Source organism: Kryptolebias marmoratus, linkage group LG7, assembly GCF_001649575.2.
Source record: "Kryptolebias marmoratus isolate JLee-2015 linkage group LG7, ASM164957v2, whole genome shotgun sequence".
Taxonomy (NCBI): Eukaryota; Metazoa; Chordata; class Actinopteri; order Cyprinodontiformes; family Rivulidae; genus Kryptolebias; species Kryptolebias marmoratus.
In genome coordinates this window covers 7,817,467-7,831,840 of record NC_051436.1, presented here as the reverse complement: position 1 = coordinate 7,831,840, position 14,374 = coordinate 7,817,467, and the positions used below count along the sequence as shown (strand labels likewise).

The following is a 14,374-nucleotide window of genomic DNA, read 5'->3' as shown; positions in this document are numbered from 1 at the left end:
TAATCTTTGTTTGTTTGTTCCCCAGAAATCAAACCAACATTTCAAGTTTGACTTAAACATGCAGAAAGTAAAACTTTTTTTTAAACCAAGATGGATCTTGATCAAAAATATGAAAACACACACAGAAAGAGTCTCATTTTCTTTACTAAAATCAAACATTCCTCAGTAATCTTTTGTGAGTGTGACTCCCAAACATGTGAACACTTTTATAAATAACATGTTAAATTCTTCAAAATATTCTTCATAAATCTAAAAAGCTCTGGAGTACCTCAGTTTCCTGGCTAGTCTGATGGAATTCGCCTGTTTCTAACATCCATGTTACTGCAAGAGAGGGGAACAAAAACCAGAATGTCAGATGAAAACACTCAGTCATAAGTTACATAATGTTCAGACCTTTCCTTCAATAATCCAGTGCTTTCAGAACATGATACTTTTATGCAGCACGCCCCCCCCCCCCGAGATGGGGTCAGCGTGGACACGCAGAGAAACAAACTCACACATGAACATAATAAGAAACACACTCTGCCCCCCCCACACACACACACACATTCAGTGCCAATCAATTGTTTAATCAGGAGTCAATCAGGCTGAAAAGGTGTAGGCAGCTGGATGTTTCCCCAGGAGGACGAAAAACAGCAAGAACCATCCCAGCCGACAACCTAAAGTAATGAGTACAATACAAAGTTGTTTTTTTTAAAACCATCAACAACCAAACTCCCAATGTCCTTTCCTAATAAAATTCTGAATTACATAAATCTAAAGACCTGGATTTCACCCAAGAGCAAATTTTCATTTAATACTGTACAACTGAATCTTTTATACAACGAGCATAAAAGCATATAAATAACCTCAAACACTGCTCTTAGTAAAAACTCCTCCACAGGGTTAATAAATAAAAATAACATGATGATCGATGGTTTACTTTACAAGAAATATACATACATACAATAAATAAAAATACACTGAAAGCAGCTTTCCCGCCCTCTCCGTTGTCTTTTTTACAAAGTCATTGTTGTTGAACGTGATACTCTTGATAAACCTACCAGTGTGCTTAAAACTACGGAGCCTGCCAAGGGCCAAAATAAAAATAAAGGTCATAATTAAAACTCCCCCAGTTTAAAAAAAGGATGCAGACTGATTTGCTAACAGATGTCAGTGTCGGAGCACAAGCTGTAGATCATTGTTCGGGTTCAGTGAAGTTGGAAAGTCCCCTTAAAAGTTAAAAAGAAATAAAAAGATTATACACCACAGCCATACAAATTCAGAATTTGAGTGGGATGAGTGTTTAGAAACTGTCAAATAAAGAAACATGACAATAGAACTGCTGGGTTCTTTAATACTATGCTGGATTTAAAAAAAAAAAAAGAAAATAATTGTTCCCACAACAAGCAGAATTTTAAACAAAATCATTGAAATTTCCTGTCATGCTAGTAGGTGGTGAAACGTCCACATTAGTGGTGGGAAGGACATGGCCTAAGACTGATATATAAATTTCCAATAAGATTTCACTGACACTTCAGCCAGTACTGTTGATATTATTGAATATTATTGCCAAATGTTGCAATTTGTAGATGGTGCCTAAACCCTTGTTTCATATTTGGTGGTGTGTTGTCTTCCGTTTCCTCCCTCAGCTTCAGACCAGAAAACAAAGCTCTACATATTAGCTGGTGCACATAAACTCCAATGTTATTGGAAATCCATGCCCACAGTTCACAAAGGAAACAAAATTTATGACCTCCATTTTTTATTTTGCACCCTGGCCCTTGGCGGGCTCCGTATAAGACAAACCATTCGACGTTATGGTCTAATTTTGACATCAGTACAATCCTTGTGTTGTCTAGTTGGCAGGTAAACATGAACAAAGTTTAAAAAGTTCGTTAAATATAATTCTTATCTTATGTTTTACTTTCTTGTATATACAATTCAGAATGGTACATGTTTTTTTTCCACCCCCTGTCTAAGTGCTTTCTTTAAAAAGCAAAATCACACCACAATCAGTAGAACACTCTGGAAAAACAGGTCGATCTGACATTAAATCTGTATTTGAATTTAATATTTTCGATGCTCTAAGAAGTCACAGTGATTTCACTTGGCAGTAAGTAAAACGTTGTTTTTTTTTTACCATGTCTTTTATTTAACACAATAAACATGGTGAAAATCGATTTGTACCCTAAAAATTAGTTTTCCTCCTTTACTTTTAGCCACCGTTTTGCATCCAGCTGGCTGTTTTAAATAAACTGATTAAAAAGGAGGTTCATTCCAGAGTGTTCTCACCACGCAGCCTACTCCTAATTGTGGCCCACAGTAATGAACAATATTTTATCTACGGTCAAAAGTCTGCATAGCACACTGTACACAGTATGAGTCCAAGTCAGTAATTGGGGCCATGCTAAAGATGATGTTCTTTTCCAAAAGCTTCCACGGGCAGCCAAAAGTTAGAGAACATTTTCAAAGAGGTGCATTGATCGCATGATGTTTTCATCCTGAGGATAAAAAGAGACAATGTAAGCTATAACGCTGAATTCAGGCCAACAGTAGTAAAAGCAGATTTGCAGAGAATCCAGCTTACATTTTGGCAACAGTCAATGAACTCGTCTATGGTTACCACGCCGTCTTTATTTTTATCCATCTTCTGTTGGAGACGAAGAAAAAGAACGGTTGGGGGGAAAAAAAACAAGCTAAAAAAAAAGCTTTTTATAAAACAGATCCCGAGCAAAGACTTGCCTGAAAGAACACTTCTACGTGCTGACGGGGCGTCTCCTCTTTCAGGACGGGGTATGTGCATTTACCCATCATGTCGTAGATCGCCTTCATGATATCCAGCATTTCCTGTTACGCATTAACAAAGGGACAGCTAAGGAAATTTAACTGGAAAAATTTGAGGCATTTGGAGAAATAAGGAAAAAAAAAAAAAAAAAAGGTAATTCATCTGACTTTCGCCATGGATAATTATAATTTCTAAAGATGCTTGCTACTGAACAAAATACAGTACTGTCCAAAAGTCCTGAGTCATCCCTCATTTTTTATACTTTGCTTTCAAGAAGCCAAACTTTCCTGATCAAGACTACTTTATAAGATGACAATAATTTTCAGGCTTTCTGAAAGCCTTTCTTCTTTTTTTTGTTTTTTTTTTGGTCTCTTTGGTTGCTCGTTTCACTCATTTTGAGAAGTGCAAGTGTTCTTTTTTGTTTGTTAAATTAAGCCATTTATCTTTGACCTATGAAACATTCAGACAAAAAAAAAGGCTCCTAAACTCCAGAGATAAAACTTTTAAAGAATACAGAAAATCTGTCATCTTGGAAGCAAAAAACAAGGAAATTAGGAGTGGTTTAAAACTTTTGAGTAGCTCATTATAAAAATCACCTAGATTGAGGGTGCTTGATTACACAGAATGATGGACTGGTATTTTAGTAATTAATTTAAAAAAAATTGTCATCTCACTCATCTTATCAACTACTGAGTCAATATCCCTGCGATTTTCTAAATGCTTATGGAATCTCATGTTTCATCTTGAGCCAGAATCCAGCTACCACCAACCAAACACTTTCATTTCATACAAATCTTAAAAATATATATATTTTTGTTTTCAAACCACAAAGCTTTTATGTTTCAGTCATGTAGTTTTCATGTCTGACAATGATTAATAAGACGTACTGCACCTCTTTGGTGATGTATCCATCTTTATTGATATCATAAAGGTTGAAAGCCCAGATGAGTTTTTCCTGCACCGTGCCTCGCAGGAGGATTGAAAGCCCCATAACAAAATCCTGTAACACACAAACAATTCATTTACGCTTCCACATCATATCACGCTGAAGGAAAAACTACACCTCAGTAAACAGCAGAGTCAAAAAAAAAAACCAACAACTCAGGAGATAAACAAAAGCATCCTTCATGCGTCTGCATTTCTGCAAGCAGACAGCATTATGTCGGATATTAATTAGGGGGCGAATGATGAAACAGCAAAAGTGGAGGCGCTATAAATCAAAAATACCTCATTATTCAAATGATTTGAAGGCTCATATTCTGCGCGGGCCCTCGGGGAATCCACATGTTTTTGAACAGAGTGGACATATAAACTCCGGGGGCTTTAGTTTGGCGGAATGACAGCTCCTCTGTCCTAATAAGCAAATATGTGTCCTTCATAAATATTAATAAAACCTTGCTAGCATCGCAGAACAACTTGGCAATAAAAAATGATTGGATCTGCATGTTGTACATGATTCTTCAGAGAAATGCCTCGGGAATGTGCAGCATCAGTTTGGGGTTTTTACTTTTGAAATTTCTGGAATTTCCAATCAGCATCCTTTTTTTTTTACATCTCATCTTTTTAGAAACGGGTTGCAAAAGTACTCTCTCTGTTGTTGCCTCACAACATGGAGTTTAAAAGGAATTTCGAAGGTTTGTATCTTTTAATTTACATACAGTATCCACCACTTTGAAGACGCAAAAAGCTCGGCACATCGAAACACTGGACTTTTTTAATTATTCATGATGACCAAACTGCTTCAGCTCCTTCAGCTTGGATGGGTGCTGCTTGTGTCCAACAACCTTTACATCCAACCAGACATTCTCAGTTGGACTGGGGTCTGGGCTTTAACTGGGCCATTTCTAAACATTTAACGGTTTGTCTTAAACCACTGGAGTGCTGCCTCAGCCGTGTGTTTAGGGTCGTCCTGTTGGAAAGTAAACGTTTGTTCCAGTCTCAAACCTCTGGTAGACTCAAACAGGTTTCCCTCAAGAACTTCTGTTTTTTTCTCCATCCATCCATCCATCCATCCATCCATCCATCTTTCCTTTAACTATGACCAGTTTCCTATCCTAGTCCCTGCTAATAATAATAATTTTTTAAAAAGTCCCCACATCATGACGCTGCCACCACCATGCTTCACTATGGCCATGGTGTTCTTAGCTGATGAGAAGTGTTAGGTGTTATCCTTAATGGTCAAAAACTTTAGCCTTAGTCTCTTCTGACTATAGCACCTTCTTTCATAAGTTTGGGGGGAAAAAACAGCAAACAATCTGCCGTTTTTGTTTCTTTCTTTCAGCGATGGCTCTTGTGGCCACTCTTTCAAGAAGCCCAGCTCCATCCGGGTCATCTTTGGCCTCTTGGTTACTTTTCTGATTTATGTGAACAACTCTTTCTTGATAAATGTTGCACCACTTATCAGTTTATTTTTAAAATTAATTTAAAACAAGTTGTTTTTTTCTCCCTACTTAACTTCATTTATATGGAGGATTTTGTGTCGGCCCATTACCTTTGCTCAATTAGAAATGCATTTAAATTCCAGTTTATAAAGACAACAAAACAGAACAAATGCCACACTTTTGCATCCCCCTAACTACTTATTCCTGCGTCAAACCGATAAGTAACAAGGCAATACTGGTCTTACCTCAAAACTCACGGAACCGTTGTGATCCGTGTCAAATGCGTTGAACAGGAAGTGTGCGTACGTCGAAGCATCTGTGAGGAGAACAAACAAGGAGTTGAAAAACACCCGTGATCATTACAGTCTAACACCAGGCGTGTAACACCGACAGCAAACAAGAAAATGGTTCAAAGCTAAGTTTTTCTTTTCTTGTGGCTTTTTAGTGCAACTTCAAAGAAAAGAGACTCTTGATGAAAGAGAAGAAAAACATGCTCAGAGATGAGAGTTTTATTAATGTTTCCTGTGTGTGTGGGTGCCATTATGTTTACCGGCCTGCCTTTCTTCTCTCTGAGTGAATAAATCAAAGCCTCCCAGTGCTTTTACTGTTCTGTCCTTCAGTAGGTTTGTTGCATAATGATAAAAGCCAACACTGGGAAAATCAAGGCTGCATAAAGACAAAATACTTTTCTACCTTTGTCTCTCTCCATCACAGCATTTGCTTTGATCCAAGGTTAAATTAAAGTAACCCGGTGCCGTTTTAGTCAGTTCAGGTCGCAGAGGAGATGAGAAGCACTTAGGAAGCAGAACTGGAAAAGTCGAGGCGTGGGCATATACCTCCTTGGGGGAAGAACTGTGCGTAGATGTCTTTAAAGGTATCTTCGTTGACGACTCCACTGGGGCATTCCTGAAAGACAGTATGGGACAAAACAGGTTCTTCACCTTTACCATGACATAAGAATTTAAAAACTTTTCCATTACGTGTGGGAATCTTCAGGCATCTTACATTTCAGTTACAATTCAGAGGGCTGTGATGTGAAAACAAAACAATCACCGATACATTTTGATCTTGATGCATCCTCCCATCTCCCCAGTGTGATTACTTGGTAGTTTTTAGAGTTTCCTTGCTCAAACATCTGATTCAGTGGATAATTACCTCTTCTGCACATCCTTGAGTTCTGTAGAGCCCTTTTAAACACCCATTCATTTAGATTAGGTGTGCTGATCTAACGCACGCAGGACAATGGCCCTCGAGGACCAGGATTGGACACCACTGCCAGAAACTGTCCACACTCTGTACTTCCACACTTCAGAGTTGCACCGTTCACGTTCCTCAATGTTACTTTATTGATTCACATTGCCAAAATTCATTTTTGACATTTGAAAATCACTTCAGAATATTCCCTGTCTGGGATGTGATGCATCAAATAGATTTTACCCCCCACCTCTACTTTCCTTAGAGCCCCACTTCAAAAGATCTAAGTGATCCCCTCAACATCGATGGCTTAAATTTGAGTTTTGCCTCAAAAACAAACCTCTTCTGAGCAGTTTTCAGTGGAAAGACTACTGTATTTTTTGGAATAGAAATCTGTTTATTTTCCAGGATCCATTTTTGTCACTTCCCTCCTCTTTGACTCTTTGTACAAACCATAAACCCATGCTCCGTCTGGTGGTATTCAACTGCAAACATCCATGCCTGAACAGAGATCTTATCTACAGCCATTCAAAGTCACCCACCTGTGCTTGTCTACTGGCATTCACTGAAAGAGTTTCTTGCGTAACACCTAGAGGGAGGACACCTTTGTGCCATTTCAAAGAACCAAAAGATATTGGAGATGACCTTGCTCAGAGCAGTGCGGTGATAAAAGAAGGCAGTTCTGCAGGCGTAGGTTTTCTCTCTCAACGAGGCAGTGCACACTCAAGATGAAATTAAACTGAAAAACAGTCAATGCTCTGAATATGCTCTGAATTTCCAGAGCACGAGCCATGCGTTTCTCTTGGTTTAACCGGAGAGAAAATACACATAACAAAGGCTTTAGTTGAAAATAGAACATTACAATAAAATTAGAGCCGTTTCAGACAACTCAATGGCCATCAGGGAAGTTGGTGCAGGTTTTATTTAAATAGGTCAAAGTGAAATCTGAATTTCACGATATTTAAGAAGTTAAAAGAGTATGTTATAAGTGGACTCAGGTCAGAAACACTTATTTATATTTTGCAGAACAGAAAACCATACTAAGGTTTACCAACTAGGAAGCATTACTGTTGTTTCATTTCTCTGCTAAAACAGTGTGAAAGAACATTTTTTCACTGTGGAAAACTTTGTAAAATCAGCATTATATGCCAGACTTCTCACTTCTTGTGACCATGTATGAATATTCATGTTGGTGAACAGAGCAGACGAAGAATAAAGAAAACTAGAAAATTTCAAAAGAACTTTCGTTGGGTGCCAATGCAGCTACTGCCTAGAATTTCAACAAACATCAACTTTCTTCTATAAAGTTTAATGGTAATTTGAGATTAACTTTTGTAATAATCTAAGCTGACAAAATGCCTACATTTTGAGGTATAAGAAATGTAAAGGGAACCAAGATCAAAAGAAATGTTAAAGCTGCTGCCAGTAGCTCCTTTTGGTCACCATGGTGACATCTCTCACTCCGTAACAGCAAATTCAAGAGAGGCAGACAGAAACAGAGTTAAAAGCAAGTCTCAAACAAACAGTCGCTGTTCAGAAACTATGAAAAATTCCTGGACCACGAGTATCTGAAGACTCTTAAGAGAAAACTGTAGTCCTGTAGAAGTAAGAGACACACTGGGTATAAGAAAACAAAACTCTGTGATTAGATGTCTAAACTGTGAAAGTGTAAAGACTGTGGAAATATGAAGAATTTGTTTGCAACCCTTTTAGAATGTTTGGAAAACTCAAATAATTATGTGTGACATCAACACAATCCAAGTTGAAGATTTTGTGGCAAAATTTCCCCAAATCACTAAACCTAAACTACAGTTGTATGAAATCATTAAAGGTATGAAAATTTCAGTCCAGTTATGTGAAGTCCAACTTTCCATGAGCCGTTTAAGCTTTGATAAATGTTTCTACTGTATTTCTGAGCCACGGAGCTTCATTCATTTTACCAAAAACCTATTGATGTCTATGGATAAATAATCCCTTTTTTCCCTCCTTTTCCAATATTGTCTACCCAAATTGATGTACTACTGCCAGAAGTTATCAACCATATCAGCCATATCCATATCAACCTGCAAGTTTTAGTGTTTATTTTGTATGGGTTTCCCCAAAGCTGAGAGAAGAGATGAAAACCAAAAATTGTGACAAAATCAGAAAAATAACGTAAATAGAAATAAGGGTGCTCTGAATAATGATGAAACACTTTTGCTCTCCTTCAAACAGGTGTTTTGAGTTTGAATATAGTTTTGTCTAACCCTAACTCACCTGACACTCCCCTCCTTTGTATCACAAACCCAACTGTGTGTTTTTGACTGGGAAGTGAGAACAAATTTCAGGCATTAAAGTATAAAAACCAGTGTAGCACAAGTCTGTCAGCTTCCGTTTTGATCACTATTTTTGGTGACAAAATGTGAGCGCAAACACCTTAGGGAAATGATCCAGAAGTCCAACAGTCATGTTGCTTCTTTTTGTTTGGAGTTAGATGTGCACCACTGTTTAAATGTCAGAATTAAAAAGTAATTGTAAAATGTAAAAAAAAAGGGAAAACAGCTAAACATTGGATAAAAAAATAGTAAGCAAAAGGAAACTGCAAGTCAAGCTCATCAAGAAAAATCCTAAATGAGGCAGAATGTTGTTTTGAACTGAATGTTTACTTCAGCAGGATAAGATGCTCATTTAAATCATGTTAATGTGCTGATGTTCACATGGTTTTTGGTTTATCATGTCAGCTTGCAATCGTTTGCTAATGAACACCAAAGGAACTGTTTAGAGGGTAAACAGACATTTTGATGACGCAATATTTTTATTTTAATACCAAAAACTGACATATTTATTGTTTAAACTCTCATTATATTTTGGTAAGAATGGCCTTCATGTTGGTAATAAATGGGTAATTGGGAAATATAATAAAGAACTCCTTCTTGCAAAATATTGCTGAAATTAGTAACATCTTGTCCCAATTTGTTGCAGAAAAACTGCTCCACGCATTTATCACTTTGAGGCTGGACTGTTGTAATGTTTTATTTCCTGGATTTACAAAAACATGTAATTTTTGAACAAAAAGTTAATACTTTTTATTATTTTTAAAGAACTTGTATCAGATTTCCACCTTCTTTTAATTGTGTTACCTTCTGCACCTCTACATTAAAAGAGAAATGAAAGACAAAAGTGGAATTTCATGTTAAACAATAAGTGAATAATTTCCCTCTTTCTCCACCTGGATATCGTTTCATTCAGCAGATAATTCAAAGACTGTCTCATTAGGCGTCTTCATTTAATACGCTTGTACAATTGGGTCACTCATGATCAGAAAATCACAAATAAAATCTGTGAAACACCAAGCTGGTCAGGCATGAAGCCTCAGCTGAGGATCCGTGAAGTGGAGCAGCACTGAGGGGGCGCTGGGGACGAAATAATGCTGCGAACAGAAGCATCATGACCAACGGAATACAAAGTACGAGATCTTAATCTAATACCCGAATCGGTGACCTCAGACTGTGAATTGTGGAACCCCAGAGGATTCAGCCAGACGTGAGGACAATATTGTGTGCCTTCTTGTGGCCCGAGGAAGAGGGATTAATGAAACAATAAATTCTCTCCAACTGTTAAGGTCAAAATCGGAGGTCTAGTTTTGGTTCCCTATTAGACATATTACTACATTGAAGACTGAACTCTGCTTTGACCAGCTGCGCTCTAAATGAGTGCCTCATAAAGTCTGTTGTCAGAGCAAATGACCTCAGCCTGCCACCTGCATTACCAGCATTTGATTTGCCTTGAATCCTTGACAACAAGGACAAAGGGCCAAATTTCTCGTCATGGGAAACCAGCCAGCTTCTATTAGTCCTTCTGCTCTTGAACCCCCACCCACCCCCACCCCCTCTCTCTACTAAAGTCACAAAGAGCTGCTGGTCATCCTCAGTAGTGAAGAATTAACCTAAAAAGACCCAGAGGTGGACAAAATAACCACAAACATCCACCAAGTTTCATGCGAGTCTTAATTCAAAGACCTGCATCTTCTCGAGAGTCGGCTCAACAGCAAAGCTTGTGGGACATAAACTTTGTCATGTGTCCCCCGTCTGTGAGGGTCCAGCCCGGTCCTTCGAGGACTGTCTTTCAAATGGAGGTACGTGCACCCCTGGGGGTACTTGTAAGTTTATTGAAAAATGCCCTCCATGCATGAATACTCTAAAACAGTTACACATTAAATCTTTCACTAAAATAAGACCATAAACGTAATTTTGAAATCATTAGGTTATTTAAATTCATGATTCTAAACCTAGAAAAATAAAATGAAATAATCAGATTCACACCCATATCAAGGTGGTTTGACCCAACATGGCTGCACCTGTCAATCACTGCCACACCAGCCTGAAAATGTAAACAATGGAAGCAAGTTCGGTATAATTGCTTTTGTGGAGAAATAATAATTTATCTATAAATAATTCATAATTTCAGTCTGAGAACAAATCTTTTTCACATGCCCAAAACATTGAACTTTTAAGTTGATGATTATTTATTGTTTGTTACTTGCAAAGTTTAATAAATTAGTCACTGATGACACTGCACAGTGTTTTACTTTGTTTTTATTTTTCAAACCAAATACTTTGTGCAATTTAAGGGGTACTCAGCTGAAAAAAAACACAAATTCACAGGAGGGTGAAAACAGGTTGAGAATTACTGTCTTAGAGGTCAAACGTAAAGTCCTGACTTCTGCAGATTTTCCAGTGATGCACATTACAGTCTTTTAATACATTTATAACTATATGTTATCTCCTAGAAGAATTATGGCAAAATATACTATGAGCAGTCATGTTAAAATTTATTTTTTAACCTGTGTAGATCTTCTCAAGACCCCAAATTTGGTGTTGCATGACCCACAGCGGGTTCCTGACCTCAAGTTTGGGAACTGCTGGTCTAGAAAGGGGCTGACTTGGATTGTTCCAACAATATTCCTGTGTAGCTGGTTTGAAGTATGACCCAATTATTTCTGGCACAGTGAGCAACTTGTAAAAATTTGAATACTCTTTGGTAAACACCAGTGGGCATAACAACATCAAGTATAATTTGAAAATGATTCAACACAGCAACTTTCCACTGCTTGGAACAGAATAAAAGCTCAACAATGATGTGGACTGGAAGGAGGCTGAGCTGAACACAAACACCTTCCAGCTACAGTAGAGTTGGTTGTAAAGGAATAAATCAATAGAAAATCAAAGAAAGACAAATATTTTGATGTCAGAATTAGATGTTCAAAGCCCATTGTTGTAAATTATAAATAAAGGTGGGTGTGCCACTTACGTTCTTGAAGCCGCGGTACAGGATCTGTAGCTCCTTCCGGGAGAAACGTGTCTGTGCTTCGAGCTGCTCCAGGCCCTCGGGACGATGACGGACCGCAGACAGTTCGAGCTCATCTTCAACGCTGTCTGAAGAGGAGAAGGAAGGAGGTCAAAAAGGCATCAGATATTGTTGACAGTGCCTGAAAATTTGCTTCATTGAGGCGTAATATCAAGACATCATGTAACTCTTCCAAACTGAAGTTACAGATTTGGATTTTCACACTTCAATTCAACTACAATTAAAAGGCTTGGAATTCCTTGTAGGAATGCATATCACCCACTGCCTTTCACAGCAGATTTTTAAACTAAAAACATTATATGTTGAGAAATAGAGTTGCAGCTGCTTTACTCAAACCTTTAATATAACATTACACTTGTGATCTCACCAGATATCGTGAGATCTCTCCATCTATCAGCACCACTTTCAACGACTACCACACCAAGGTTTAGCCCAGTAAACTGAATTAAAGCCCTTTTTGTGCAGGCTAAGGTCAATTAGCTGTAGCGGCCATCTTGAATCTGGTTGTAGATCCAGCAATTACTTTGAGAGTTTCATTAAAATCAGTCAAGTGGTTCATGAAACATTTTGCTAACAGGCAGACAGAGTTTACTCCAATGTAATGTAATAACACTAAAAATTTTTGTGCTAGCCATTAGCACTCAGAGTACGAGTTGGGGATGATTTTCAGCTACTACCACACTGAATTTGAGCTCAATATCTGTAAACTGAGTTCTCACCAGTTACAGTATATGTTGAGTAAGGTTGATTAGCTGTGGCAGCCATCTTGAACTGAGTTGACTTTAAAAGTTAAGAAGTAGCTGTGCATCTGAAAATTACTTTGACTGTTTCAATAAAAACCTGTTTACAGGGTTGTAAGATATTTTGCTAACAAACACGAACGCACACAGACAGAAACATTATGACCCGCCTTTTGGCGGTGGGCGATAATGAAGTCCAACATTTTGCCATAAAACTGCATCAGATTTATAGTCCGTTTCATTTTCTTCCTCTACAACAAATATGACATCAGGAGTAATTAGTGTTGTTAAGACCCAGGAACACAAGTCAGTGTGGTGCAGAGCTTCTGCATGAGAGGACACAATTAAAGCCGGTGGAATGTTTTAACGGGCCTGTAATGACGGCAGACACTGACACCGACTGCGCTGTCCTCACAGCACAGCTTTCGACTCTCATACACCTGAGGTGTGACACACTGTCCAAGTGCCTCATTAGCATCAGGGGGTTTTATTTTGCTCTGCAGCTAAAAGGCCTAAATCTTCCAGCAGAGCATGTTTAACCTGGTGCAAACACAGTGCATTTACAGGTGACATTTGCATGAATTATGGTAAATAAAAGCTGCTTAATTCTTTCCTCATCATGGTGTTATTACAAAAACTAACGACGAGGAATGGAATCATCTTTGACCTGCCCTATAATCGCATCATTTCAAACAAGTGATCATTCTTTTTTAACAGAGTTAAAACAAAAGGTTCCTCAAGGAAATAATAAAAAAAGATTTTCAAAGCCTAACATTGTCACAACTGACTGGAGCATACTCTGACCACATGCACAGAGACCTGAAAAAGCATCATCTCAGACATAAAAATCACCAGACAGACAGAGAGGAAGAGCCACTTGCTTTGATTACTGGAGGATGGTTTTTTGCCTGCTGAACACGGAAAGAGCCTCATGAGTCGAGCTCTCACCCCGCGCTTGTGGACAATCTGAGGGTAACCTGGGAAATACAGCATCAGGTCTTAGGTGGTTGTCAAGGCAACAGCCTCGGTTCGGTCTAGGATGCTGGACATGCGAGATGTGAGGGTCCAATCAAGTTCACAGAGACAGAAGGCTACTTCGCTGGTTCTTCAGGACAACAGCAGTGTTAGGTTCAAAGCGTGCACTATGAAAACAGATGAGATCTGAAGTTTGGCAAACAAAAAGATCAGATACTTTACGAGTATTACAGTGAAGACTTTTAAGAACAATTCTTTGGGTGCCCCAGTTGGACAGGACATATGGAAGATTTTAGAAACAAGGATGAAGCAGCCTATTTTGCACATGCCCACACTTTGTGCCCCAGAAACCCAAACAAATGTGGAGCCTGTATTTTTTTTTTGTTTGTTTATTAATATCCATCTCATTTTGAGACTGAAATGGCTAAAACCAGAGAAAACTGTAAAGGTAATCAAATAATAAATGAATTTTGGGAGAATCTTTAGCCAAGCTTCACCGTCAAAAGAAATAAAGCTGGACAGAGTGACTCCATTAACTTCCACTGTACAAAGTAAAACCTAAAAGTCAGTTTTTGAGAGCCACCATCCGTTTTTGGAGCCAAAGTCAATCACAGCCTCATCTACTGAAACTAACTAAAGCTATTTTTACACATATGGCAGCATGCTAAGAATTATGTGAATCAACATCAATCCAAATGTGAAAAAAATATTTGAAGTGTATTTTTGGATTTTAGTCAGGAAAATGTCCCATTAACTTATTTAAAGGGGCAGGACTTCAAAATTGCACTCAGTAAAACTTTCAACAACAAAGATGGGCCGTTGTTAACTTGATTTAACCACTTATCTAGTGGTTAAATCAAAAGAATATTTTTTGAGCTGAATATCATCTGATTTCTGTCACCTGCCAAGTAATCGGTGCATCTTCAATTTTCCAGGCACACTGTAAGAGTTTTGTACCTGAACAGTTAACT

At 38.1% G+C, this 14,374-nt stretch overlaps 1 protein-coding gene across 4 annotated transcripts in view; it reads right to left on the bottom strand.

The window, feature by feature from the left end:
- Positions 1-542: 542 nt before the first annotated feature.
- kcnip4 (Kv channel interacting protein 4) overlaps positions 543-14,374 on the bottom strand; it is a 140,038-nt gene continuing 126,206 nt past the window's right edge. For all 4 annotated transcript variants that reach the window (XM_017414309.3, XM_017414308.3, XM_017414310.3 and 1 more), the window contains exons 2-8: positions 11,632-11,756; positions 5,985-6,054; positions 5,394-5,464; positions 3,660-3,767; positions 2,725-2,829; positions 2,570-2,632; positions 543-2,483 (exon numbers count right to left, since the gene is read on the bottom strand). In XM_017414309.3, coding sequence (XP_017269798.1) covers positions 2,436-2,483; positions 2,570-2,632; positions 2,725-2,829; positions 3,660-3,767; positions 5,394-5,464; positions 5,985-6,054; positions 11,632-11,756 — 590 coding nt within the window. In that variant the 3' untranslated portion in view covers positions 543-2,435. The remainder of the gene's footprint in view (positions 2,484-2,569; positions 2,633-2,724; positions 2,830-3,659; positions 3,768-5,393; positions 5,465-5,984; positions 6,055-11,631; positions 11,757-14,374) is intronic.